Genomic DNA, 25,786 nt, shown 5'->3' on the forward strand with positions numbered 1-25,786 from the left:
CACTACTCATATCTTGGATATGGTCAAAGATCTTTATGGCTGCATATTTCACTTCTACCTGTTCTAGAGCAAGGTTAAATAGAGAGAATCGTGGAGCTCACAGTTCAGCTCACAACCCACAACCATATTTAGGTATAATTACACAAACCACTGGTAATAATATATCTTGAGAACCTTGTTCCCTATTAAATTGATCAGGCTGATCATGGTTACATCCTGTTTTTATTTTATGTCAATGATTTATCACTAAATATAACATGACACTCAAGTTTATTTGCAGATGACATATCTGTAGACCTACTCATTGAAAGTGAGACCACAGAATAAGTTCTCCAGAGAGTCATTGACACCCTAAATAAATTAGAACATTAGTTTGATGTAAATGGATTAAAACTTAACAGGAAGAAAGCCTGCCTCAGACAGTTTAAAACCAAACAGTCAAAATCATGTGACTTCCAAATTATCCATAAAGGTCACTACATCAAAACACATTACCTCGCACGAGGAATGTTTTTAATGCTTTAACCATTAGGGAAGTTCAAAGTTCCTGTTCGGATAGTAGGTAATTCAGTTGTCAGCGCCAAAGGTATTGGACCAGTAAAGTTAAATGCACTAGTAAATGTTGTATGGGAACCTCGTAAACTGGACAATACATTGTATGTTCCTGGTTTGACAAAAAAAAATCTTTTTTTTTCAGTGAGAGCAGTAGCCAGTAAAGGTTTAGAAGTCACGTTTAACAATAACAACATTCAGATATTTAGTGAGAGGCTGGTGGCAAGTGGTGTAAAAACTGAAAATCAATGTTACAGAATGTTATTTTGAATGGAAAATGTGGAACAAGCAAGTTGTGTATCATCTGACTTTGCAGTGTTATGGCACAAAAGGTTGAAACACGTAAATTTTGAAAATTTGAAGAAACTGACTGATTGTGTCTTGATTCCACAAATAAAATCAGTTGCTTTAAGTAAGTTCTTGTTTGAATCATGTCAGTATGGTAAATTGAATAGGAATGGATCCAGATCAAGTTTTCAGACTTGCTCCTGTGCTCAAAGGAGAATTTATTCATGCTTACGTATGTGGACAGATGCCACACACATCATTAGGTGGAGCTAACTATTCTTTTATTTGTAAGGATGACTGTACTTCATATAGGTTTGTATATTTTCTCGACATTAGAAGTGATATGGCTTCCATGTTCTTAGAGTTTCAACAGTCAGTGGAAAGGCTGTCAAGGAATAAGCTTAAAGTTACTATGACTGATAATGGGAGAGAGTTTATTCATGATCAATTTCATAATCATTTCAAGAAGACTGGTATCATCCATGAAACCTGTTCACCATATACACCAGAGCAAAATGGTAAAGCTAAATGTGAAATCAGATCTATAGTCGAAAGTACTCACCCAATGCTTCTCACTTCGGACAGAATCAACAGGGTAGTGTATACATTAAATTACTGTCCACATAAGCCTAATTGTGATGAGATGCATTATGAGAAATGGTTCAGAAAGAAAAATCATTAAAGTGTATGAGGAGATTTGGTGCTGAATGCTTTATGCATATTCCCAAACATTTTCAATCCAAATTTGAAAGTAAATGACAGTATATGGTAATGGTTGGTTACAATAACAATTAAAGGCATTATTAACCTGTAACAAACAAGATAACTGTTTCACAATACATGGTTTTCAATGAAAATGCCACAGGATATCCTACAGAACTTGGACCCAACAACATTATGCATGAGTACAACTTCCTGACAGATGCAGAAGGAAATGAAGTTCAACAATCTGTTGAAAATGAAGAGGAATTTTTGCAAAAACAAGGACCTTAAGCTACTGAGAAGGTTTCTTTGTTAGGAATAAATCTAAGAAAGCATGATGAACTTGCCCTCCAGTTCCTTCCCAAAATAACTGGCTTATGCAGCAGTCAGTGATGAACTACAAACTTTCAGGGATGTAATGGCATCCAGAGAATGAGAAGTGGTATGAAGCAATGAAAAATGAAAAGTCTCCATGAACACTAAATGGTATCTAGGATTTAGTGGATCTGCCTCAAGATCGTCAGGATGTTAACTGCAAGTGGGTTTATAAAATTAAACATAAACCATATGGTAGAACAATGAGAAATAAAACTAGATTATGTGCAAAAGGTATTCTCAGAAACTGCAACACATTTTTGAACATTATGTACAGCTAAGGAATATCACCATTGACTAACACAGCCACAAGAGTAACTAAGCATTCTGCATCAATCACTGACCGTGTACTAAATGACCTGGAGAAAGCAAACTGTAATGATGTTGTAGGTAACCTGGGCCTTTCATATCATGCCAGTCAGCTCTTAAAATTAAACATAGATGTGGAAAGTTAAACAAAATACTCACACATAGAAGGGTTTTCTCTAAGCAAAAAAGGGTTGAATTTACCATGAAAATGAACACTGAAACATGGGAAGAAGTGTCCTTGGAAACTAGTACAGACAGGAAGTTTCAGTTTCTATCGAAATTTAAATTCAGGTTTGAAGAAGTGTTCCCAAAAGTACTATGAGTCACTAAAACACGAAACAACAGTGACTGGGTGACCAACAGGACAAGGAAAATCCTACGTAACACTCGAACACCTCAGCAGCATAAAAACCAACCAAAATGATACTGCATTTCAAAAATACTATAATCCATACAAAAAATATATATATACAACAGTGTTAATAACAGTAAAATGGCCTCAAAATCATAAAAATTATAGAAAAGGGAGAAAACAAAATGAAAGCATCCTGGGATGTCACCAAACAGGAGACAAATAGAAAAAAGACAGAACAGGTAAACATACAGACACAACACAATGGTGCCACAACACGATCCAAACAAAAATTGCAAATTTTGCAAATCAATATTTCAGTAACATAGCTACAACACAAATTTGACAAAATAAGCCTGTACAAACACTGAACTATGTTCCAAACACAATGATGCTGCAATCCACCACTTCAGAAGAGATAAGCAATGTTGTTCAGAACCAAAAATACTGTTTCACCATGTTTGACACACTGGGGAACACACTGGGGAAAATCATTGATAATATCACAATTAGTATTGGACCAAGCACACTTCCTTGGGGCTACAATATTAATATACTCAGTGACAGAAAGGTGTAGTTTGTTCGAGAGATTTCTACCCGCAGCACTCTCTTTTTTGGGTATGAATGAAACCACTTATTTGCTACCCCTCTTATTCCTATAGCTTCCAGTTTATTTAACAAAATTGTGTAATCTACTGCGTCAAAGGCTTTATTGAAGTCAAGGAAGATGCCTTTTATATGCTGTCATTTATTGAGTGCTTTCAGAACAACACTGGTAAAATGAGCCATTGCAGCTTGCTGATTGTGTGCTTTTATGAGGCCGGAACCCAAACTCTTCTTTACACAGAAGATTGCACTTTGTTAGGTATCCCATGAGTCTGAATTTCATTATGGTTTTGAAAAAGATTGTTTCTATTGAGGTTGACGTGGAGTGTGACAGTGAAGTTTTATGATCATGTATAATAGTTACAGGTGAAACCAAGATTCCACTGTAACAGTCATTCAAAGAAAGTCTATGGCCAGTAGTGCATAAATACCTAGACCATGCATTGCTAGTTGGAGGTAACTTGAACCTACCAAGTATAGACTGGGAAGTCAATGGATTCATTGCGGCGGTACAGGCAATCATGTGTAATGTTTTTGAACTGGTTTTCTGAAAACTGTCTTGGGCAGCTAGCTCAGCAACCCACACGCAATGCAAATTTCTTGCACCTTGTAGCTGCAATTAGGCCAGATCTCATCAACAATGTCAGTATAGAAATGGGGATTAGCGGTCATGTTGTCAGAACAATTATGGTTACGAACATTAATAAGTCAGTCAAGAAAGCTAGGAGTGTGTTCTTGCTATATGGAGCAGATAAGCATTTGTTAGCATCTCACTTAGTGAACAGATATTGCTTAGTTCCAGTGAGATGGACATAGAGGGATTATGGGCAAAGTTCAAGTAAATTGTAAATCATTGTCCGGAGGGTTATGTGCCTAGTAAGTAGATAAAGAATGGCAAAAACCCACCACAGTTTAATGACTGAATTCGGAAGATGCTGAGGAAGCAGAGGCTGTTGCCCTCTCAGTTCAAAAGGGAACACGCAACTGATGGAAAGCAAAGATTTGTAGAGATCTATGCATCTGTGAAAAGATCTATGCCTAAAGCAAGAATAAGTACTGCTGTTAACTTTAGCAAAAGATCTAGTGAAGAACGAAAGAAAATTCTGGTCCTATGTAAATTTGCCAAGCACGTCTGTTTGTTGACCAGTCAGGCGTGGCAGTTGAAGATAGCAAAATGAAAGCCGAAGTTTTAAATTTCACATTCAAGAAACAATTTATGCAGGAGAATCATACAAACATACTTTCCTTTGACCATAGGACAGATTCCCGTATGGATGACATAGTAATAAGCATCTCTGGCACAGAGAAAAAACTTGAAAGCAAATAAGTCACCAGGTCCAGACTGCACTTATTGCGAATCTTGCACTTATTGTGAATCTCTCACCCAGCATTAAGTTCCATGCAACTGGAAAAAAGTGCAAGTGACTCCTGTATATGAGGAGGATAAAAGAACAGCCCCACAAAATTACAGACCAATAGCCCTATGTTCAGTTTGCTGCAGAATTCTTGAACATATTCTCAGTTCTTGGGACTGAGAAGCTTATGTCCAAGAATCAACATGGCTTCAGAAAGCATCGCTCGTGCAAAACTCTGCTTGCTCTTCTCTCACATGACATACAGTGAACTATAGATGAAGCACAACAGGTCTATTGCATATTTCTATATTTATGGAAATCATTTGACATGGTATCCCACTACAGGCTGCCAATGAAGTTACAAGAATATGGAATGAATTCACAGATAAGAGTGTCATTTGAAGACTCTTAAGTAACAGAACCCTGTGTGTTGTCCTCAACAGCAAGTGTTTAACAGAGGCAAGGGTATGTCAGGTGTACCCCAGGGAAGTGCGATACGACTGCTGTTGTTCTCTATATACATAAAAGATTTGGCATATGAGATGGGCAGCAATCTGCAGTTGTTTCCTGATGACACTGTTGTGTACGGTAAAGTGTCAAAGTTGGGAACCTGTAGGAAGATACAGAATGACATAGACAAAATTTCCAGTTGGTGTGATGAATGGCAGCTACATCTAAATGTGGGAAAGTGTAAGTTAATGCAGATGAGTAGAAGAAACAAACCTGTAAAGTTCAGACATGGCATTAGTAGTGTACTACTTGACACAGTCACGTCATTTAGATATATGACTGTAATGCTGCAAAGCAATAGGAAATGGAATGAGCATGTGAGGACTGTGGTAGGGAAGACCAATGGTCAACTTCAGTTTATTGGGTGAATTTTAGGAAAGCATGGTTCATCTATAAAGGAGACCATATACAGGACACAGGTGTGACCTATTCTCGAATACTGCTTGAGTGCTTGGGATCTGTACCTGGTCAGATTGGAGGATGACGTTGAAGTATTTCAGAGGTGGGCTGCCAGATTTGTTACCAGTGGGCTTGAACAACACATAAGTGTTACAGAGATGCTTCGGGAACTCAAATGGGAATCCCTGGGGGGAAGGCGACATTCTTTCAAGCAAATTTAGAGAACCGGCATTTGAAGTTGGGTGCCGAAAAGATTCTGCTGCTGCCAACTTACCCTGCATGTCAGGACCACAAAGATAAGATTCGAGAAATTAGGGTTCACTCTATTTGTGAGTGGAACAGGAAAGGAAATAACTAGTAGTGGTACAGGGTACCATCCGCCATACACCGTACTGTGGTTTGTGAAGTATTTATGTAGATGCAGGTGTATATGCAGGCATCATCACAATTAGCATTCTTTAATAAAAACTGAAAGAACTACAAATAAATCAGACCAAATGTGGAACATTAATTTTCACAAAAAAATTGATGCAAGTTGTATGAATATTTTCTGTGAGTAACTGCAGTGGAATTCTGGCAATGATTCTGAGTCTTAAGCTTTTCACTGGAGATAAGCACAAAAACATTAAATGAAATCTGGGGCAAGCTATCTAAGCATGATGAATGCCATGGTCAACCCAACCAAATATTTATTTATTTATTTATTTATTTATTGCAATTCCTAATGAATATTCGATATTACATGCAGAGATTTCTTTATTCATTTGTCATAAATAGTAGCAAGTTCAAAAATCAAATGAATTCAGTATGGAACAGTGCACTCTTAAAGAGGGGATAAGGCCTAGAACAGAAGCAGTGCCACCCAAGACACATATCCTGTATTGCCTGTAGGTTGGCAAAATGTCTGTTCTGCACAGCGAATAGAAGGGTAGTTTTATGTTGCCAGTGCTAGATGAGGAAATAGGCAATGCAGTTTTAACCCCAAAATTAAAACCATTTCATATTCTTCACAGGTTATTCGTAGTTATGTTGAGCCATGAAAGGTTGCCTCAAACTGTCCCCTTACCAGTGAAGTTTTCTTTGTTTTTGGAATGAAGGCTGTGGTGACAAGAATGATCTGTAGTATTGACCAATGACCACATTACATTGAAAGGTACACAAATAATGAGAGGTTGAGTGGTGGACTGACACCGAAACATGTGGAATGTTTGAACCAGAGACTTGAAAGGTTCTGTGATAAGATGTGGCTGTGATTTCTGTCACAGGTCACAGGGTATGCACTACGTTAGTGGCTGCTAACTAGGAGCTGACTGTGTGTAGGGTGCACACAAGATTTATTTTGTTTCTTTTTTAAGATTACAGAGATAGCCCAGTAGAGATAATGATAGCAGCACTAAACTCTGAAGTATTAGTGTGAGACAAAAAGAAGTCTGTCACAGATGGGACTATTAATCTTAGTGAGCAATTTCTGAAGCATTTGCAACAAATTACAGATTATTATTATTTTTTATTTATTTATTTATTTATTGTTCCGTGGGACCACATTTAGGAGAAGTCTCCATGGTCATGGAACGAGTCAATACATGAAATTATAACACGATTGTAGAAACAGATAAAATGAAATATAAGAAACATATTCAGGCGACAAGTCGTTAGTTTAAATAAAGAAAATCAAGAATGTAACACTGGAATTTGCTTAATTTTTTAGCTCTTCCAGGAGCTCCTCGACAGAATAGAAGGAGTGAGCCATGAGGAAACTCTTCAGTTTAGACTTAAAAGTGTTTGGGCTACTGCTAAGATTTTTGAGTTCTTGTGGTAGCTTATTGAAAATGGATGCAGCAGAATACTGCACTCCTTCCTGCACAAGAGTCAAGGAAGTGCATTCCACATGCAGATTTGATTTCTGCCTAGTATTAACTGAGTGAAAGCTGCTAACTCTTGGGAATAAGCTAATATTGCTAACAACAAACGACATTAAAGAAAATACATACTGTGAGGGCAATGTCAAAATTCCCAGACTATTGAATAGGGGTCGACAAGAGGTTTTCGAACTTACACCATACATAGCTCGAACAGCCCGTTTTTGAGCCAAAAATACGCTTTTTGAATCAGAAGAATTACCCCAAAAAATAATACCATATGACATAAGCGTATGAAAATATGCGAAGTATACTACTTTTCGTGTTGAAATGTCACTTATTTCAGATACTGTTCTAATGGTAAATAAAGCGGCATTTAGTTTCTGAACAAGATCCTGAACATGGGCTTTCCACAACAGCTTACTATCTATCCGTACGCCTAGGAACTTGAACTGTTCCGTCTCGCTTATAACATGCCCATTCTGTCTGATTAAAATGTCAGTTCTTGTTGAATTGTGAGTTAGAAACTGTAAAAACTGAGTCTTACTGTGATTTAGCATCAAATTATTTTCAAAAAATGGTTCAAATGGCTCTGAGCACTATGGGACTCAACTGCTGAGGTCATTAGTCCCCTAGAACTTAGAACTAGTTAAACCTAACTAACCTAAGGACATCACAAACATCCATGCCCGAGGCAGGATTCGAACCTGCGACCGTAGCGGTCTTGCGGTTCCAGACTGCAGCACCTTTAACTGCACGGCCACTTCGGCCAGCATCAAATTATTTTCCACAAGCCACGAACTTATATCATGAACTACATTATTTGATAATGTTTCAATATTACACACAAGATCCTTCACTACCAAGGTGGTGTCATCAGCAAACAGAAATATTTTTGAATCACCTGTAATACTAGAAGGCATATCTTTTATATAAACAAGAAACAGCAGTGGCCCCAGCACCGACCCCTGGGGAACGCCCCATTTAACAGTGCCCCATTGGGACTGAACATCATTACCACTCTCAATATTGCGGAGGATTACCTTCTGCTTTCTGTTCTTAAAGTAGGAGGCGAACCAATTGTAAGCTACTCCCCTTACTCCATAATGTTCCAACTTCTGCAGTAATATTTTGTGGTCAACACAGTCAAAAGCCTTTGTTATATCAAAGAAAACACCTAACGTTCGCAACCTTTTATTTAATCCGTCCAAAACCTCACAGAGAAAAGAGAATATAGCATTTTCAGTTGTTAAGCCATTTCTAAAACCAAACTGTACATTTGACAGCAAATTATGTGAATGTAAATGCTGCAGTAACCTTGTATATACAACCCTCTCGATAACTTTAGCAAACACCGATGGCATAGAAATAGGTCTATAATTGTCAACATTATCCCTGTCTCCCTTTTTATAAAGTGGCTTCACTACCGAGTACTTTAATCGGTCAGGAAACCGACCACTCCTAAAGGAAAAGTTACAGATATGGCTAAGTACTGAGCTAACATACGTGGAACAATACTTCAGTATTCTGCTAGATACCCCGTCATATCCATGAGAGTTCTTGGTCTTTAGTGATTTAATTATTAACTCAATCTCCCTCTTGTCAGTATCATGGAGGAGCATTTCAGGTAACAGTCTCGGAACACTTTTTTCTAAGAGCGCTATATGATTCCCAGTTGGGACTAGGTTTCTATTTAGTTCACCTGCTATATTCAGAAAGTGATTATTAAATACTGTACATATATGCGACTTATCAGTAACACGGACATCCCCACTATGCACTGATTCTATATTCTCGACCTGTCTCTGCAGACCAGCCACTTCCTTTACGACTGACCATATGGTTTTAATTTTATCCTGAGACTTAGCTATTCTATCTGCTTACCACATACTTTTTGCCTTCCTAATAACTTTTTTAAGCACCTTACAATACTGTTTGTAATGGGCTGCTGCATTTAGATTTTGACTGTTTCTAACGTTTTGATATAATTGCCACTTTGTTCTACAAGATATTCTTATACCTTTAGTCAGCCACCCAGGCTGCCTGTTTGTGCTAGTACCCTGTTTTGAACGTTCTAACGGAAAGCAACTTTCAAAGAGCACGAGAAAAGTCTTGAGGAAAGCATTATATTTATCGTCTACTGTATCAGCACTATAAACATCTTGCCACTCTTGTTCCTTGATAAGGTTTACAAAAGTCTGTACAGCAACTGGATCAGCTTTCCTAAAAAGTTGGTAACTATATTTAACATGTGTTGCAGCACAAAAATCTTTTAGACTTAAAATTTGTGCATCATGATCTGAAAGGCCATTCACCTTTTTGCTAACAGAATGCCCTTCTAATAATGACGAATGAACAAAAATATTGTCTATGGTTGTTCTACTGTTCCCTTGCACTCTCGTTGGAAAGAATACGGTTTGCATAAGATTATATGAATTAAGAAGGTCTACCAGCATCCTTTTCCTTGCACAATCACTTATACAATTAATATTGAAGTCACCACATATAACTAACTTTTTGTATTTCCTATAAAGTGAACCAAGAACCTCCTCTAGCTTTAGCAAAAATGTTGTGAAATCGGAGTCTGGGGATCTATAAATAACAACAGTAAGTAGTTTAGCTCCACACCTGCACAACATTCAAACACCTTTTCAGTGCAGTACTTTGAAACATCAATTGACTCAAATGGGATACCGTTTTTCACATACATGGCTACTCCCCCACACCGCAAAGAGCTCCTAGAAAAGCTGCCAGCCAACCTGTATCCTGGTAAAGGAAGCCTCTGAATTATCTCCTTATTTAAGAAGTGTTCAGATATACCAATAATTTCAGAGTCAACATCTATAAGCAGTTCACTAACTTTATCTCTAATACCTTGTATATTTTGATGAAATATACTAATTCCCTCATTAATCGGATACCCAAGCTTTGTAGAAAGTGGTTTCTTTGTTAGAGAGACTTCCCTTAAGCAGGAATACCTATCAGCTGACTTCAATCTAAAAAAGGTACAGCTCTAACACCCACAACTACCGGAATTTTCCCATGAGTGATCCCACCACCCCCACCTATGCTGTCACCTATAAGTTTTGCCAACCTCCCCTTCCCATACCTGTTGAGGTGCAGGCCATGTCTAGTGAAACCCGTCCTGCTGATAGACTCCACCGACACCACTGAAATGTGACTCATGCCTTCTGTCATCAGCGCACCCCCAAGTCTCATGTTATTACGCCTGACGGCTGTATTAAGATGAGGCCGATCGTGACGATGAAACAGTTCCATGAAATGCACATTCGTGTTGCCATCTATGTCATACTCCCCATCCCTATCAATACTATTACCAGCCCCACCCACAATCACTACCTGATCCTCTTTAGTAAAATCCCTACATAACCCCCCTATGTTAAAAGTCACCTGAGCCAATCCTGCATTAGGCTTCACAATGCTGGTGACCTGGTACTCACTCCCCAAAACTTCCTGCAACTGCTGGCCTACACCTCTACCATGAGAACTACCTAACAGCAGAACCTTCTTCTTTCTCTTAGACTTTGCAACTGTCCTAGCCACCGTAACTGCTGAGGTCTGCTGCATACTTCCTACATCTACAGCTACTAGAGATTCCTCTCCGTTAGACTGTGACAGTTGGTCATATCTATTACAAACACCAATAGTAAAACTATCTGAAAATCTCCTTCTCCTAGCAGATCTCTTGCCAACAGCCAGCTCCCATTCCCCAACCCCCTTCTCCCTCCTCATCCTATCTAGCTCCTCCTGTGCGTTTTTCAACTGCACCTGAAGGGCACAGATCTTACGCTCCTGCTCCTCTATCAACTTACTCTTGCTACATAACCTACAGTTCCAGGAGAGGATCTCACCAGAATGCCCACTGGCTTCCCCACTGCATTCCCCCCAGTGAAAAAACTTCGAACAAGTCTCACACCGCAATCCACCACTCACGAACCTACGGCAAAGCCCAGACTTCTCACTCATGGTAAAATTTTACAATTATTGAAACAAGAAAACAACTTTATCTAAGTTCCGCTACTACAATAAGAAGATGTTAAAAACTGACTACAATAATCACAAACTTGCTCTACAAGGGAAGTAACTACTATTATTGACAGTATTAATCAACAACAAACGAGAATATAACAAAATACTAACACAGAAAGAAAATCAAACGTCTAATGACAGTAACGAAACTGAAAGCAGTTCGCAAAAATTTCTTCTGAAGTTATTTCACCGGAAAACACCAAGAACACCGGTTGAAGACTACTAAAGTTCCTAAATAAACTACTATACACAAACAATTAATTAGTACTTAGCTTTCGATGCGCCGCTACAGCTGCAACTGGTCAGCGCGGAATGTAAACACGGGTAAGAGGTTAAGTTGCTCGATACGAAACACTCACAAATATCAGGCCACAACACAATAAATGCAGAGGTGAATGAAGAAACCACTAATAAGTCACTTATATAGTAAATATTATCACAAAACAGTTAAAATATATATCTGAAACCTAAAAATAGATGAAAACTTAGAGAGCGATTTCACACGCAGTCACGTGCTTATGACGTCACACCAAAGATCTTATGAAGTGCTCCTGAAAGCAGTGGAACTCATATAATGCTAGGTACAGAAATCTGGCTTAATTGACAGCAGGAAACTATTTGAAGTAAATTGAAGTGTATACTGAAAGAATAGGCTAGTTGAAAATCAAGGTAGTGCAGTTTTTACAACAGACATGAAACTCAAATTCAGCAAACAAGAAATTGAACCTGCATGTAAGATTGCTGGAGCAAGACTTGGTAACAAGGGTGGGCATAGACTTATAAATGGTTCCTTCTATCGAACACCAGACTCACCTTCCAACCTAACACACGTCTCACACAATGTCACAGATCAATTTGTCGCACCAGTACAAGAAAACCCCAGGTTGTGAGTACGTATATTAGCCAACATACTGCCTTCGCTGGAGGAGACTAATCATCTGACACCTGATTGGAATAATTACAAGCTTGTAAGTTATGGTTTTGACAAGCCACCCTACAAAACACTACCCAATACTTTCTTGGAAAACTACTTACATCCAATAACTTGGAAGAGCGCCCATGATAGAAATATATTACATCTAATGTCAACAAACAGACCTGAGTTCTTTGAGGACATCCACACTGCATCTGTTATCAGTGATCATGAAGCAAGTGAGGCAACAATGATTGTCAAACTCTAAACACCAGCTAAAACTAGCGGGATGATTTACATGTTCAGTAAGCTAGATAAAGATCCAGTCATGTCATCTTATGGAGGAAATCAAAACATTTATCTGTGGGCAGGAGCATATAAAGGAACTGTGGCAGAAGTTTAGAAGAATAGCTGACACATACAGCATACATAACGTACAACAGTTCATGGCGGGGTGGGATCCTCCATGGTATATGATCACAGTAAAGGAACCTTTAAAGAAACAGCAACAACTGAATGACTGTAAAGCAAAGTATTAGGCTCTAGACAGACACAGAATTAAACATATGCTGCCGTGAAAAGGGCAATTTGTGAAGCCTTCAACAACTATTATATCACAATCTTATTGAAAGACCTCTCATCAAATTCTCAGAAATTCTGATTGTGTGTGTAAATTTTTGCAAAGGAAGATACATGGCTACTGTCCCAGCTTAATACTCACACCACTGCAAAAACGTGTCATAGATATCAGTGCCGGTAATACCGAGAAACAGATGAAATCACTAACATGAAGAAAGGTCAAATTCAATGCCGAAACTGCAACTAAGTTAACCCATCTTTTAGTCATAATATACTGTATTCATCAAACAAAAATTTGTTTCCTGTGATTGGAAGAAAGCATAAGTCATGCCCCATCTACAAGATGAGTAGCAGACGTGATCCACAAACCTACTGTCCAGTTTCACTGACATCCCTCTGTTGCAGAATCCTAGAACACATTCCAAGCTCAAAAATAACGGAATATCTTAAAAGAAGTACTTCCTCCACACCAACAAGAAAGATTAAAAAAAAAATCATGCAAAACCTAACTTGCAGTTCTCTCACGTGATATTCTGAAAGCAATGGTTAAAGACAATTAGGAAAATGTAATAGTTTTTTTTATTTCTGAAAAGCATTTGATTCAGTGCCACAAAAAGACTTATTAACAAAGGTACAATCACACAGGGTCTTCTTCCTGTTAGCATTAATCTCTTGTAGAACGGGGTCTGCTGCATTCAAGATTTGGCAACATTATTTTATATTATTTTGTGGCCAGGCATGCTTCCCATCATCACAGTCATCGGAGGGAAGACTTGTGCGCCACCTGTCTGTGAACTGTGTAAACGTTGTTCTGTGTGTGTGATCATTTTTTAACTATTTATGTATCGTACTTTCTGAGAAGGGAATTGGGAACAAGCCCATCATTTGGCTAAAAAGAAAGCATGGGGAACTGCCTGAAAGCCACTCTCTGGGTGTCTGGTGCACCAGTCACGGTCATTAATGTGCCACACAGATCTGATATGCTGCTGCCTGATCGCCCCATCTTGCAAGCCAGCATGCTGAGTGTTTCCCTATACAAACAGGTCTACAATCATGTGGAATATCAAACAAAACTGGACAAAGGGTTCCTTGGTATGAAGGATCAGCGTGTTATCTTGGATATAGAGGCACTGTTAATGCGCTTGAGGCATGCCCTAATGAAGTGTGTTGAGACCCTTGTATTTTAACACCTGGCAGACAGTATCTGGAAAAAACTGCACAAATATCCAGTTATATATAGATAAGATTTCAAAGTGGTTTAAGAATGGCAACTCACAAAACGAAGTATCTAGGACTATATTATCAATTAGCCACAATTGGAATGTCAACTCATAAAATTGCTGGGTGCAACAATCTGTGGGGGGATACGAAATAATATAGGCTGAATCTTAGGCAAAGTAAGTGGTAGACTTCAGTTCATTGGCAGGATAATGGGGAAATGCAGTCAGCATATAATTGAGATTGCTTGTGCTAGAATATTGCTTATGTTTGTGACACCTGTACCAAATAGGACTAACAGAGGATATTGAACATTACAAAAAAGGTGTCATGAATGTCAATGACTGGCCCATAGGAAAGTGTCCCTGAAATGCTCAAAATCCTGAATTTGTAAACACTTCAAGACAGACACCACCTAGTCTGTGAAAGCCATATTACAAAAACTTCAAGAACCAACAGTAAATGAAGAAACTAGGACTACACTAAATATTTGTATGTAACACTCTCGCAGGGATGGCTAAGACAAAATTGGACTACCTTTGTACACAGAGATGCAATTACATGGTCATTTTTCACGCAGTCCATATGTGGTCGGAATGAGAAGAAAACCTCTGCCATGCACTACACAGTGGTTTGCAGAGAACGTGTGTAGATGAAGAGGCACTTACACAGATAGCAGTGCACGTTAAACTGCTGCTTCCAGGATGGGGAGGTGTGTTGGCCCTGGATAAAATCCAGCCAGCGGATTAACGATGAGGATCAGTGTGCCAATCAGCCTGAATGTGATTTTTAGGCAGCTTCTCATATCCCACTATGTGAAACCAGGCTGGCATCCAAGTCCTGTCTCAGTGACAGGATTTGCAAAGAATTAGAAAACTTCCATGCTCTTTCACATGAGTAACATTACACGCAGACACCTGGAATACACACACTCCGTCCCCGCATCCAGCAAGCCCATTAAACTACCCATGCCTACCCTGAGCCAACACGGAACAAATGCACATTAAAAAGAAACAGTATGTATGTGGAGAGGCACAAGGAAGGAGACAAGGGTGGAGGGAAGAGAGAATGACCTCTGAGTGTGAAAGACGTCAAAGGAATAGAACAGAAATGTGGTACCAGTGAGCTCACCTTGGCACAGGCACGGGAAGTTTTATGTGACATGCTATGAAGTGAAGGATTCAATTGGGGAGCGAGGGTAGTGGGAGGGGCGGTGGTGTGGCAGAAACTGTGGAATGAACAGTACAGTACCTGATACATACAACGCATTTTGTCTACGGAGCCAATAAATAAATATAAAAACATGGATTAACAAAGTATAAAAACATATATTAACAAAGTTTAGCGGGAGTATGGGGACACAGGTGAATGTGGTTGTGGGGTAAAGGTCAATATCAGGGCCAGTGGCAGACTTCATGTTCCCTGCAGCAATGCTGTCAGTACTGACCTTGAGGTATGATAGGAATTGAAAGGGGGTGTGACAGCTGCTGATGGTATGCAGCCAACGAGAGAGTAAATGACAAAATGTTTCGAAGCAAGATACTAAGGAATATTGTCACTTTCTTCTATGCCTCTATACCACAACCTTGTAAAACATTCAGAACACCAATCAAGGTGGCGCAATGGTTAGCGTACTGGACTCGCATTCAGGAGGGCAACAGTTGAAACCCGTCTGGCCATCCTGATTCAGGTTTTCCGTGATTTCCCTAAATCATTTCAGGCAAATGACGAGATGGTTCCTTTGAAAGGGCACGGCCAACGTACTTCCCTAATCCAATGGGACCGATGACATCGCTGTTTCGTCCCCTCCCAGAAATCAGCTAACCAACATTTGGAACAAACATTCAAATATATGTGACAACCAAGATTGTAAATACCTAATCACAACCTCGTGATTCATGACATATTTGGGGGGGGGGGGGGGGGCTGGGACAACAGCAAAGAAGAGAACACTATCAATTTCAGTGCCAGACTTGCACTGCCTCTTTTTTCACCTCTCACTGGTTACATTAAAGTATCATTTCACTGGTACATGAAATTGTCACATTGCTAACATTTGGGCACTAGAGAAACACTGCTGTAACTGGCAGTGGCCCTGATCAAAACTGTAGGCAGGAATGTGACTAGTAGAGACTGAAGCAGGAGGACCGTAGAATCAAAGGATGTGTTGTAAGAATAATTCTCATTAGCTAGTAATGGGTGTAAGTAGTATGAGTTGCAAAGCAGTCACCGAGATTAAGTACCCTGAGCTCACTGACCTACTTTGCCACTGAGACATCAGTTTCACTCTTAGCTATAGTCTGGGCCCCAATACCAGCTTTTGCGAACTGCATAGATGAGAAGTAACCTTCCAACACATCCTTAGACCGAAAATTCCTAATGACTAAAACTCTGTTAATTACTTCCTCATACTCAACTCCACCCCTCCATTTCCTAGTGGCTTGCTCTTCATTCAATCAATCTACACCCACTATATGCTCTTTGCTCTCCCTCTTCCTGTTTACCACCCCTCCTCAACCACTTTACTGTATGTGAGATGCAACTACCTTGCCTGCACGAGGACAGGTTCAACAGTGTTACATTCCAATCACGTTCCCTTGCTGCCTGTTCCTCTCAGCTGCCATCCTCCCTTTCTTCCATTCCTCTCTTCTTCCCCTCACCCAATCCACCCAACATAATTTGCCCCCTCAGCTGACCTGCAGTAGCAGGACAATGTAGCCTTCCATGAATATGTACACGTGTGTTTAATTATTCTGTTAGCTCCAAAGAAGATATTGTTGGACTGCTTTAATCTGGCTTATGTGCCTATTGGCGATTCAGTGCCTGTAAGGTGACAGGTTACCCTCACTCCTCTCATTTTTTATCTTCTTACCAGGGCATCCCAATACTGTACTCAGATTGCAAGGTAATAGCTTGGAATGACAGGAATGGGGGAAAGAAATACAGTAGAAGAAGAATGGGTAGCTCTGAGGGATGAAGTAGTAAAGGCAGCAGACGATCAAGTAGGTAAAAAGACGAGGGCTAATAGAAATCCTTGGGTAACAGAAGAAATATTGAATTTAATTGATGAAAGGAGAAAATATAAAAATGCAGTAAATGAAGCAGGCAAAGAGGAATACAAACGTCTCAAAAATGAGATCGACAGGAAGTGCAAAATGGCTAAGCAGGGATGGGTAGAGGACAAATGTAAGGATGTAGAGGCTTGTCTCACTAGGGGTAAGATAGATACTGCCTACAGGAAAATTAAAGAGACCTTCGGAGAGAAGAGAACCACTTGTATGAATATCAAGAGCTCAGATGGCAACCCAGTTCTAAGCAAAGAAGGGAAGGCAGAAAGGTGGAAGGAGTATATAGAGGGTTTATACAAGGGCAATGTACTTGAGGACAATATTATGGAAATGGAAGAGGATGTAGATGAAGACGAAATGGGAGATACGATACTGCGTGAAGAGTTTGACAGAGCACTGAAAGACCTGAGTCGAAACAAGGCCCCGGGAGTAGACAACATTCCATTAGAACTACTGATGGCCTTGGGAGAGCCAGTCATGACAAAACTCTACCATCTGGTGAGCAAGATGTATGAGACAGGCGAAATACCCACAGACTTCAAGAAGAATATAATAATTCCAATCCCAAAGAAAGCAGGTGTTGACAGATGTGAAAATTACCGAACTATCAGTTTAATAAGTCACAGCTGCAAAATACTGACACGAATTCTTTACAGACGAATGGAAAAACTGGTAGAAGTGGACCTCGGGGAAGATCAGTTTGGATTCTGTAGAAATGTTGGAACACGTGAGGCAATACTAACCTTACGACTTATCTTAGAAGAAAGATTAAGAAAAGGCAAACCTACGTTTCTAGCATTTGTAGACTTAGAGAAAGCTTTTGACAATGTTGACTGGAATACTCTTTTTCAAATTCTGAAGGTGGCAGGGGTAAAATACAGGGAGCAAAAGGCTATTGACAATTTGTACAGAAACCAGATGGCAGTTATAAGAGTCGAGGGGCATGAAAGGGAAGCAGTGGTTGGGAAAGGAGTGAGACAGGGTTGTAGCCTCTCCCCGATGTTATTCAATCTGTATATTGAGCAAGCAGTAAAGGAAACAAAAGAAAAATTCGGAGTAGGTATTAAAATTCATGGAGAAGAAGTAAAAACTTTGAGGTTCGCCGATGACATTGTAATTCTGTCAGAGACAGCAAAGGACTTGGAAGAGCTGTTGAACGGAATGGACAGTGTCTTGAAAGGAGGATATAAGATGAACATCAACAAAAGCAAAACGAGGATAATGGAATGTAGTCAAATTAAATCGGGTGATGCTGAGGGAATTAGATTAGGAAATGAGACACTTAAAGTAGTAAAGGAGTTTTACTATTTAGGGAGTATAAAATAACTGATGATGGTCGAAGTAGAGAGGATATAAAATGTAGACTGGCAATGGCAAGGAAATCGTTTCTGAAGAAGAAAAATTTGTTAACATCGAGTATAGATTTAAGTGTCAGGAAGTCATTACTGAAAGTATTTGTATGGAGTGTAGCCATGTATGGAAGTGAAACATGGACGATAACTAGTTTGGACATGAAGAGAATAGAAGCTTTCGAAATGTGGTGCTACAGAAGAATGCTGAAGATAAGGTGGGTAGAGCACGTAACTAATGAGGAGGTATTGAATAGGATTGGGGAGAAGAGAAGTTTGTGGCACAACTTGACTAGAAGAAGGGATCGGTTGGTAGGACATGTTTTGAGGCATCAAGGAATCACAAATTTAGCATTGGAGGGCAGCGTGGAGGGTAAAAAACGTAGAGGGAGACCAAGAGATGAATACACTAAGCAGATTCAGAAGGATGTAGGTTGCAGTAAGTACTGGGAGATGAAGAAGCTTGCACAGGATAGAGTAGCATGGAGAGCTGCATCAAACCAGTCTCAGGACTGAAGACCACAACAACAACAACAGCTTGGTAGTGAGTTAGTAAAACCAGTTAGTTACTTAGTTAGCTGTATGTTCCATTGATCATTTGCACGAATAAATCGTAATGATGTGGAACGAGTCATTTTACATTCACATCATAGATTAGTTTGTAAATATGATTCAAATGGCTCTGAGCACTGTGCGACTTAACTTCTCAGGTCATCAGTCGCCTAGAACTTAGAACTAATTAAACCTAACCAACCTAAGAACATCACACACATCCATGCCTGAGGCAGGATTCGAACCTCCGACCGTAGCGGTCGCTCGGTTCCAGACTGTAACGCCTAGAACCGCACGGCCACCCCAGCCAGCTGTAAATATGGGTACTTGCTGAGCACTCATTAGTTCTTTTGTTTTGTTTATTACTATTATTAAATATACAGATGTGGGTTAGTAATTCCTACCCACCATCTTTTACATATTACAATAATAGAAATACTTCTACAGAATAGGAGTTGTCATGGAGAAACTTTTTAGTTGCTGCATTGTAGCCTATACCTCTGTTTGTGCTACAGACAACCTTTGCACTGAGTACTGTGGCATTGTAATTAAGTACAATCATTGTTCTTTCTGAACTGCAGTAGATTATTTACAACAAACATTATGAGGGAATACACATACTCTGAAGCAGTAGTCTGAATGCCCAACTCCAACTCCTTAAACACTGAAATATCGTGGTTTTTTTTTTTTTGTGAATATTTTGTTGGCTGCCTGATCATTAGTGTAGCTGATAGTCTACGATACACAGAAAGTTAATAGTGTGATGTTGAGTTTCTGAAGCCCAAAAACGTGCTGTACTGAGAGAAGGGTTATCCATGATGACCCAAAAATTATTTTTTAAAGTTATGATGAATATCTCATGAACTTTTGAAGTTATGACCACAGATTTTGCAAATACATTGCACATTCTGTGGCTATAGTCACATCAGGATTTGACACAATTACATCAACTCATTCCTACAAAAACTGTTTGCTGCTCTTCCACTGCATGCTTACAACCTTATATGAGGACATGATTTTAGCTTCAATTACAGTAATACTTCTCTTATGATTTCAGCAGAAAACTGGCAAAAACATACAGTATCAGTTAATTCTAGTTCAAACCAACATGTGCAGCTTTTTTTACACAATGTGGCATAACAAGTAATTAATCATGTATGTACATACCTTTTGAGGAATTTTGGGATAATATCACATCTGATAAACTGTCCCAGTCATCTCTTTTGCAAAACAGTTTCACATTTTCTGCAGAGTTTTCAAGCAATAACTCACAGTCCAATTTTTTCTCTGCAAATGAATACTTCTTCTTTGTTTTTGCAACTGATAAACTATTAGGAAATAATTTATTTGGCAGATGCAAACTCAGATAATCAACAACACTGCTCTCTGCCTTTTCTAATAAAAGTACACTGTCCGACTCTTCTAATGAGTCAATGAGGTTATCAGGTAACTGATTATGTGCACAAACTGTCAAAAGGTGGTCATCACTGGCAAATGTATTACTTGACGCACATGAGGTCATGCACAAAAGACTTACACCACGAGGTGAAAAGATTGTATATTTCTCATGTTCATTACCTGGCTTCAGTTTATATCCCAAAATTTCTGCACAGCCAACAATTACAGAAACCGTAAGCTTTCCTCTGACGTAAACTGAAGCCCCACTTTTCATTATCAATAGGAACCTATCATTTTCCACAAAACGAATATCAATTTGTGTGCCACAGGTGTCAACATCACTGGCTGTAGATACCATAGATTGTGTTTTGCTGCGTGTATGAAAGATATCCCTTAAAACCGAAACATCACAATCATTGGTATCTTCAATGGATAAAGATTGAAATTTTTCCCTTACAAATGTTTGTGGCACATTTAAACTACAATTTGTGTCATCTGGAGTACTAGCCACACCACCACCTTTAGCACATGTGTAAACATGTGAGTCATTACATACTTCTTCATGGGAACAAAGAATTTTCTTCATATTTTGTGTCATTTTGGCAACATCGTCTCTGCCCCCCTTTCCATTTCTGCAAACACTTTCTAGCCTTGCTGCTATAATGTCTTCCATTGAATTCTGACCTTCACTTTTCACTATTAACGGTGCAATATCACACATATCTGTACCACATGATGGCACACACTCTTCAGTATCCACATTATGCACTTGTAGACTGATAAGCTCTGCTGAATCAGACACAAAAGCATTGTGACCTGCAGCAAAAACATTGGGGTAACTGTCATTCTCATGACTTTTCTCAAGTTGGGATGAGATGACAGGAGCTAGGCCTATATGTTCACTGGCACTAAATTCGGTAATTTTCGACTTTCTTTTCTTCTCTTTCCTGTTTCGCAATTTTTTCCTGGATGTTTTTGAAACACTGTCTGCTCCTTGTTTTTCACTGTCATCCTGACTGGTCCCAGTCATGTCACTGACCGGTAGTAATAAAGTAGCAGCAGTAGCTCGTATTTCAACGTCTCTCCTCTCACTTACACTCTTTCGTAAAGGATCACAACTCTTGTTCAATAAGTCAGTTTTTATCTCTGTGACAATTTCTGGTTCACTTTCATTTCCTGAAGTAATGGTATCATCCCTATGAGACATGCCTTTTTGTGGTGTTACTGTATCGGCTGCCTCCAAAATTTTTGACGTGACATCCGTTATAAACTGAACCTCCACATTCTTGTTCTTCTTCATTCTCCTGGGGTCCAATCTCCAGGAACTTAAATCCACTGGTTGCACACCCATTCCGGAAGCCTCGAGTTTACCCCGTGTCGTTAATTCATTATTACCTGACCTTGCTGACAACAAGTTTCTGTCGAAAAAAACATAAATTAGCGACATATTCATTTCACGAGTGATGTAAGGACAATACTGTAAACTAACGTATACTTACTTTACTTTATTTCTAAATCCTTTTCGTTTTTTTAGCTCCTTCGACGCTGTAACATGCGCAGCTCTGAATCTTTCCATGTTTATAGGCTGCTAAATTACTTAACACAAATATTAGCGCACAGGGCAAATAATACATAAATCAGTAAATAGTATTTTCTCGTGAAGATACAGTGCAGTTACGTGTCGAGGGTACAAAATAAAGAATATTTAAGATCATACTTCTCCTTTTCCCCTTCTCCTAAAACTATCACTATAGTATTACACATAATCGAACATGTTTTTTTCCGTTTGTACACAAACCTACACGTGTTCCGCTGGTACAACGTAAACAAATAGTTTTTCGTCTTGCCGATAATGTCTTTGAGCAGAGAAGTCAAAGGGAAAGCTATCATTACATGACGGCATGTACTTCTCATCACCAAGGTCCAAGAACATTAGCAATTGCTGCTACGTGGATCTTCCCTCATTCTGTTTCGTTCAACTCAACAACGCAGATGTTGAATAGTTTGTTTGTCGCGCCTCAGTAGTTAGCACCATGGCAAAAAAATGGGCATTGCCTTTAACTAAGTAAAGAGATATTCACAAAAGGTAAAAGATTTAAAACACTGAGATAAGATTCTCATTACAGCCTTCAGCTATTCCTTATTCCAAAATAATAACACAGCATCGTTTTATGTGACGCAATGTATTCCAGAGGTATTGTCACTTAGAGTATGGAGCAGCTAAGTTAGTTCCGGGATGCTAAACAGCTCTTGTGACAGATCGTTTCACTGGAGGGAATTTGATCGCATGGAAGTTGGGGAACAAAATGACACTCTTCCTAGGCACTGTACAGTGTATATATGAAAATAGCAGAACAGGATGGGAAGATTAGAGCCCTTCAGGCTGAATTAGATAAAGCTAGGGAGGAACTAATAATGTTAAGGGGGGAGAAGGGTGAAGAGAAGTGGGAAGTGGTAGCAGGGAACAGGGGCCACGGAGAGGGGACAGTATCTGACAGTTTCGTTGTTGGCACAAAAATATATTTGCCCTGCTGCCACAGTTAAGTAATGAAGAGCCTTATGTAGATGTAGCTGATGCACAGCAGAATTCAGTTAGGAAGTCTGTTGCTTCAGAAAAAGTAGGAAGTAGAAAGAAAATTCTGCTGTTAGGTATCAGTCATGGAAGAGGTGTGGGCCAACTTCTGCAGGGAAAATTAGGTGGCAGCTACCAGGTCACAAACGTTTTAAAGCCAAGTGCATCTCTCAGCTAAGTGATAGAGGGCATAGGATCTTTGTGAGCAGGTTTCACCAAGGAGGATCATGTTGTAATAGTGGGTGGAGCAGGGTACAGTATCGAAAGAGACCAGGGCTACAGTATTGAGAGTGACCTGGCACAAATAGCATCAGCAACGAACCATACTAATGTTGAGTTTGTGCCTGTTTTCAATCGGTACGATATACCCCAGTTGAACAGCTCTGTGAGTAGAGTCAATATGGAGTTGGATCGACTGCTTCGGGCTGGTGCTGGGTCAGGGATTGGTTTAGTTCCTGTTGACACTATTGGTAGGTGGGGCTTTACTTCTCATGGTCTGCATCTCGATAGAATAGGGAAGGATATACTGGCTAGGTTGATAGCAAATTCTTTAAGGGGGACACTGCAACTAATCGAAGTAGTTCTTTTTTAAGTTAAGCTCATTATCTACACACTCAATATTGAAACAAGATGTATCTGAAAATGTTTAGCACAATACTTGTGAAGATAAAAAAATAACAGTAAATTTATTACATCAAAATATCAAGTGTTTAAAAACAAAATTAATGAATTTCAGATCTGTTTAGATGAGCTACAGTCTACAAATCCTGATGATATTATTTGTATTTCTGAACATCATTTAGGAAGTGAAATTGAGATACTTAATATGGAAGGATATACCTTAGCTTCAAAGAATTGTAGAAAAGAAATGGAGAAAGGTGGAGTTGCCATTTACATTAGAAAGGGTCACAATTATAAAAACATTGACATTCTTAAATAATGTAGTGATAAGTATTTTGAAGCATTTGCCACACAAGTAGAAGCACACAACATAAAAATAATTATAGTCACAACATACAGGGTTCCATCTGGTAATTTCTAGATATTCACTAAACAGCTTGATGCAGTATTAAATTTCTAAACTTCTAAAAATAATGAACTCATACTAAGTGTAAATTTTAATTTAAATTTTCTGGAGGATAGTCACTCAACATCCATACTAAAGAGTCTTACCATTTCGTATAATCTCATTCCCTTAGTTCAGTTTCCAGCCAGAGTTATGGGTACCAGCAGCACTGCTATTGATGACATTTTCATAGATACTACCACACTGCTAAATCATAGTATAAATTCAATATTTAATGGCCTTTCAGATCATGCTTACATTTAATATAGTGGGGTCTGATTCAACTAAAAAACAGGAAGTGGGAAACTATATGAATAATAAATCAAACAGGAACTCAGGGTTTAAAAAACTGTTTGAGGAGTACAGACTGGAAAGATGTATACAATTCCCCCAGGATAAATGAAAAATATAACCGTTTCTCTAATATGGTCATAGGTCACACTGCTGCCCTAAGAAAGTAATCAAAGCAAATAGAGTAAATGTTTCAAAACCTTGGATTACAAATGGAATAAAAGTATCTTGCAAAACAAAGAGAGGAGTGTACCTAATATCAAGGGAAAACGATGGCTAAACAGAGTAATCAGGACATCAAAATGTATTTATTTTCAAGAAAAAATAAATGCCTCTAACAACAAGATAAAAACTATATGGAACATAGTAAAATGTGAAACAGGAAAAACTAACCAGGCAAATGAGGAAATTATGTTAAATGTAAGTAATGAGTTGATTAGAGATACCTCCAAAACTGCAGACACTTTCAACAACTTTTTCCTTTCAATAGCAGACAACTTAGTTTTGCATCGTTCCTCAGAAGACGGCTTAAAACATTTAAAAAATGCATTTCCGCAGAAATTTAACAAAATTCAACTATATCCTACCTCACCAAAAGAGATTTCTAATATTATTAGCTCTCTTAAAAACAAATGTCCCAGTGGTTATGATGAAATCAACACTACCATAATTAAATGTTGCTCCTCAGAACTTTGTGAAATACTGACTTACTTATGTAACGAATCCCTCCACAGTGGTACTTTTCCAGATAGACTTAAATATGCTATTGTCAAACCATAACACAAAAAGGAGACAAATCATCAGTGGAAAACTTCCACCTATTCCATTATTGGCTATATTTTTAAATGTGTTTGAAAGGGTCATGTACAATGGACTTTATAAACATTTAGTACAGAAAAATATTCTCATTCGCAATCAGTTGGGATTTCGGAAAGGATTGTCATCTGATCAAGCTATGTTCACTTTAATGGATGATATATTAGAATCAATAAATGGAAAGTTACTGCCATTTGGAATATTCTGTGATCTGGCTAAAGCTTTTGATTTTGTTAATCATGATACCCTTATACAAAGGGTAAAATATTATGGGATAACAGGAGTAGCAGGCTCATGGTTCTCATCCTGTCTTTTTAACAGAAAACAGTGTGTGTCTGTATCACGCTTACCACATAACAATAGTCATTCAAAATACGAAACCATCAGACAAGGGGTGCCCCAGGCTTCTATTTTAGTTCCCTTGCTTGCCTATTATATATTAATGACCATCCATATGCAGTGTCACAAAATTTAGTCTAATTTGCAGATGATACAAGTATTGGTATAAAAAACAGTACCCATGATCTGACTGAGCAATCAGCTAATGATATATTTGTAAGTATCAATGGGTGGTTCACAGCAAGTGGATTGTCACTGAATTTTGACA

General features: G+C 38.8%; 1 protein-coding gene across 2 annotated transcripts in view; it reads right to left on the minus strand.

Moving 5' to 3' along the window:
* LOC126263012 (polynucleotide 5'-hydroxyl-kinase NOL9) overlaps positions 1-22,251 on the minus strand; it is a 76,979-nt gene extending 54,728 nt beyond the window's left edge. For both annotated transcript variants that reach the window (XR_007546796.1, XM_049959978.1), the window contains exons 1-2: positions 21,934-22,251; positions 20,204-21,852 (exon numbers count right to left, since the gene is read on the minus strand). Coding sequence is in view for 1 of the 2 variants with exons in the window: in XM_049959978.1 (XP_049815935.1) it covers positions 20,204-21,852; positions 21,934-22,010 (1,726 nt within the window). In the remaining variant the exon portion in view is untranslated. The remainder of the gene's footprint in view (positions 1-20,203; positions 21,853-21,933) is intronic.
* Positions 22,252-25,786: the final 3,535 nt, after the last annotated feature.

This window comes from Schistocerca nitens, chromosome 6 (genome assembly GCF_023898315.1).
Source record: "Schistocerca nitens isolate TAMUIC-IGC-003100 chromosome 6, iqSchNite1.1, whole genome shotgun sequence".
In the NCBI taxonomy this organism is placed as follows: domain Eukaryota; kingdom Metazoa; phylum Arthropoda; class Insecta; order Orthoptera; family Acrididae; genus Schistocerca; species Schistocerca nitens.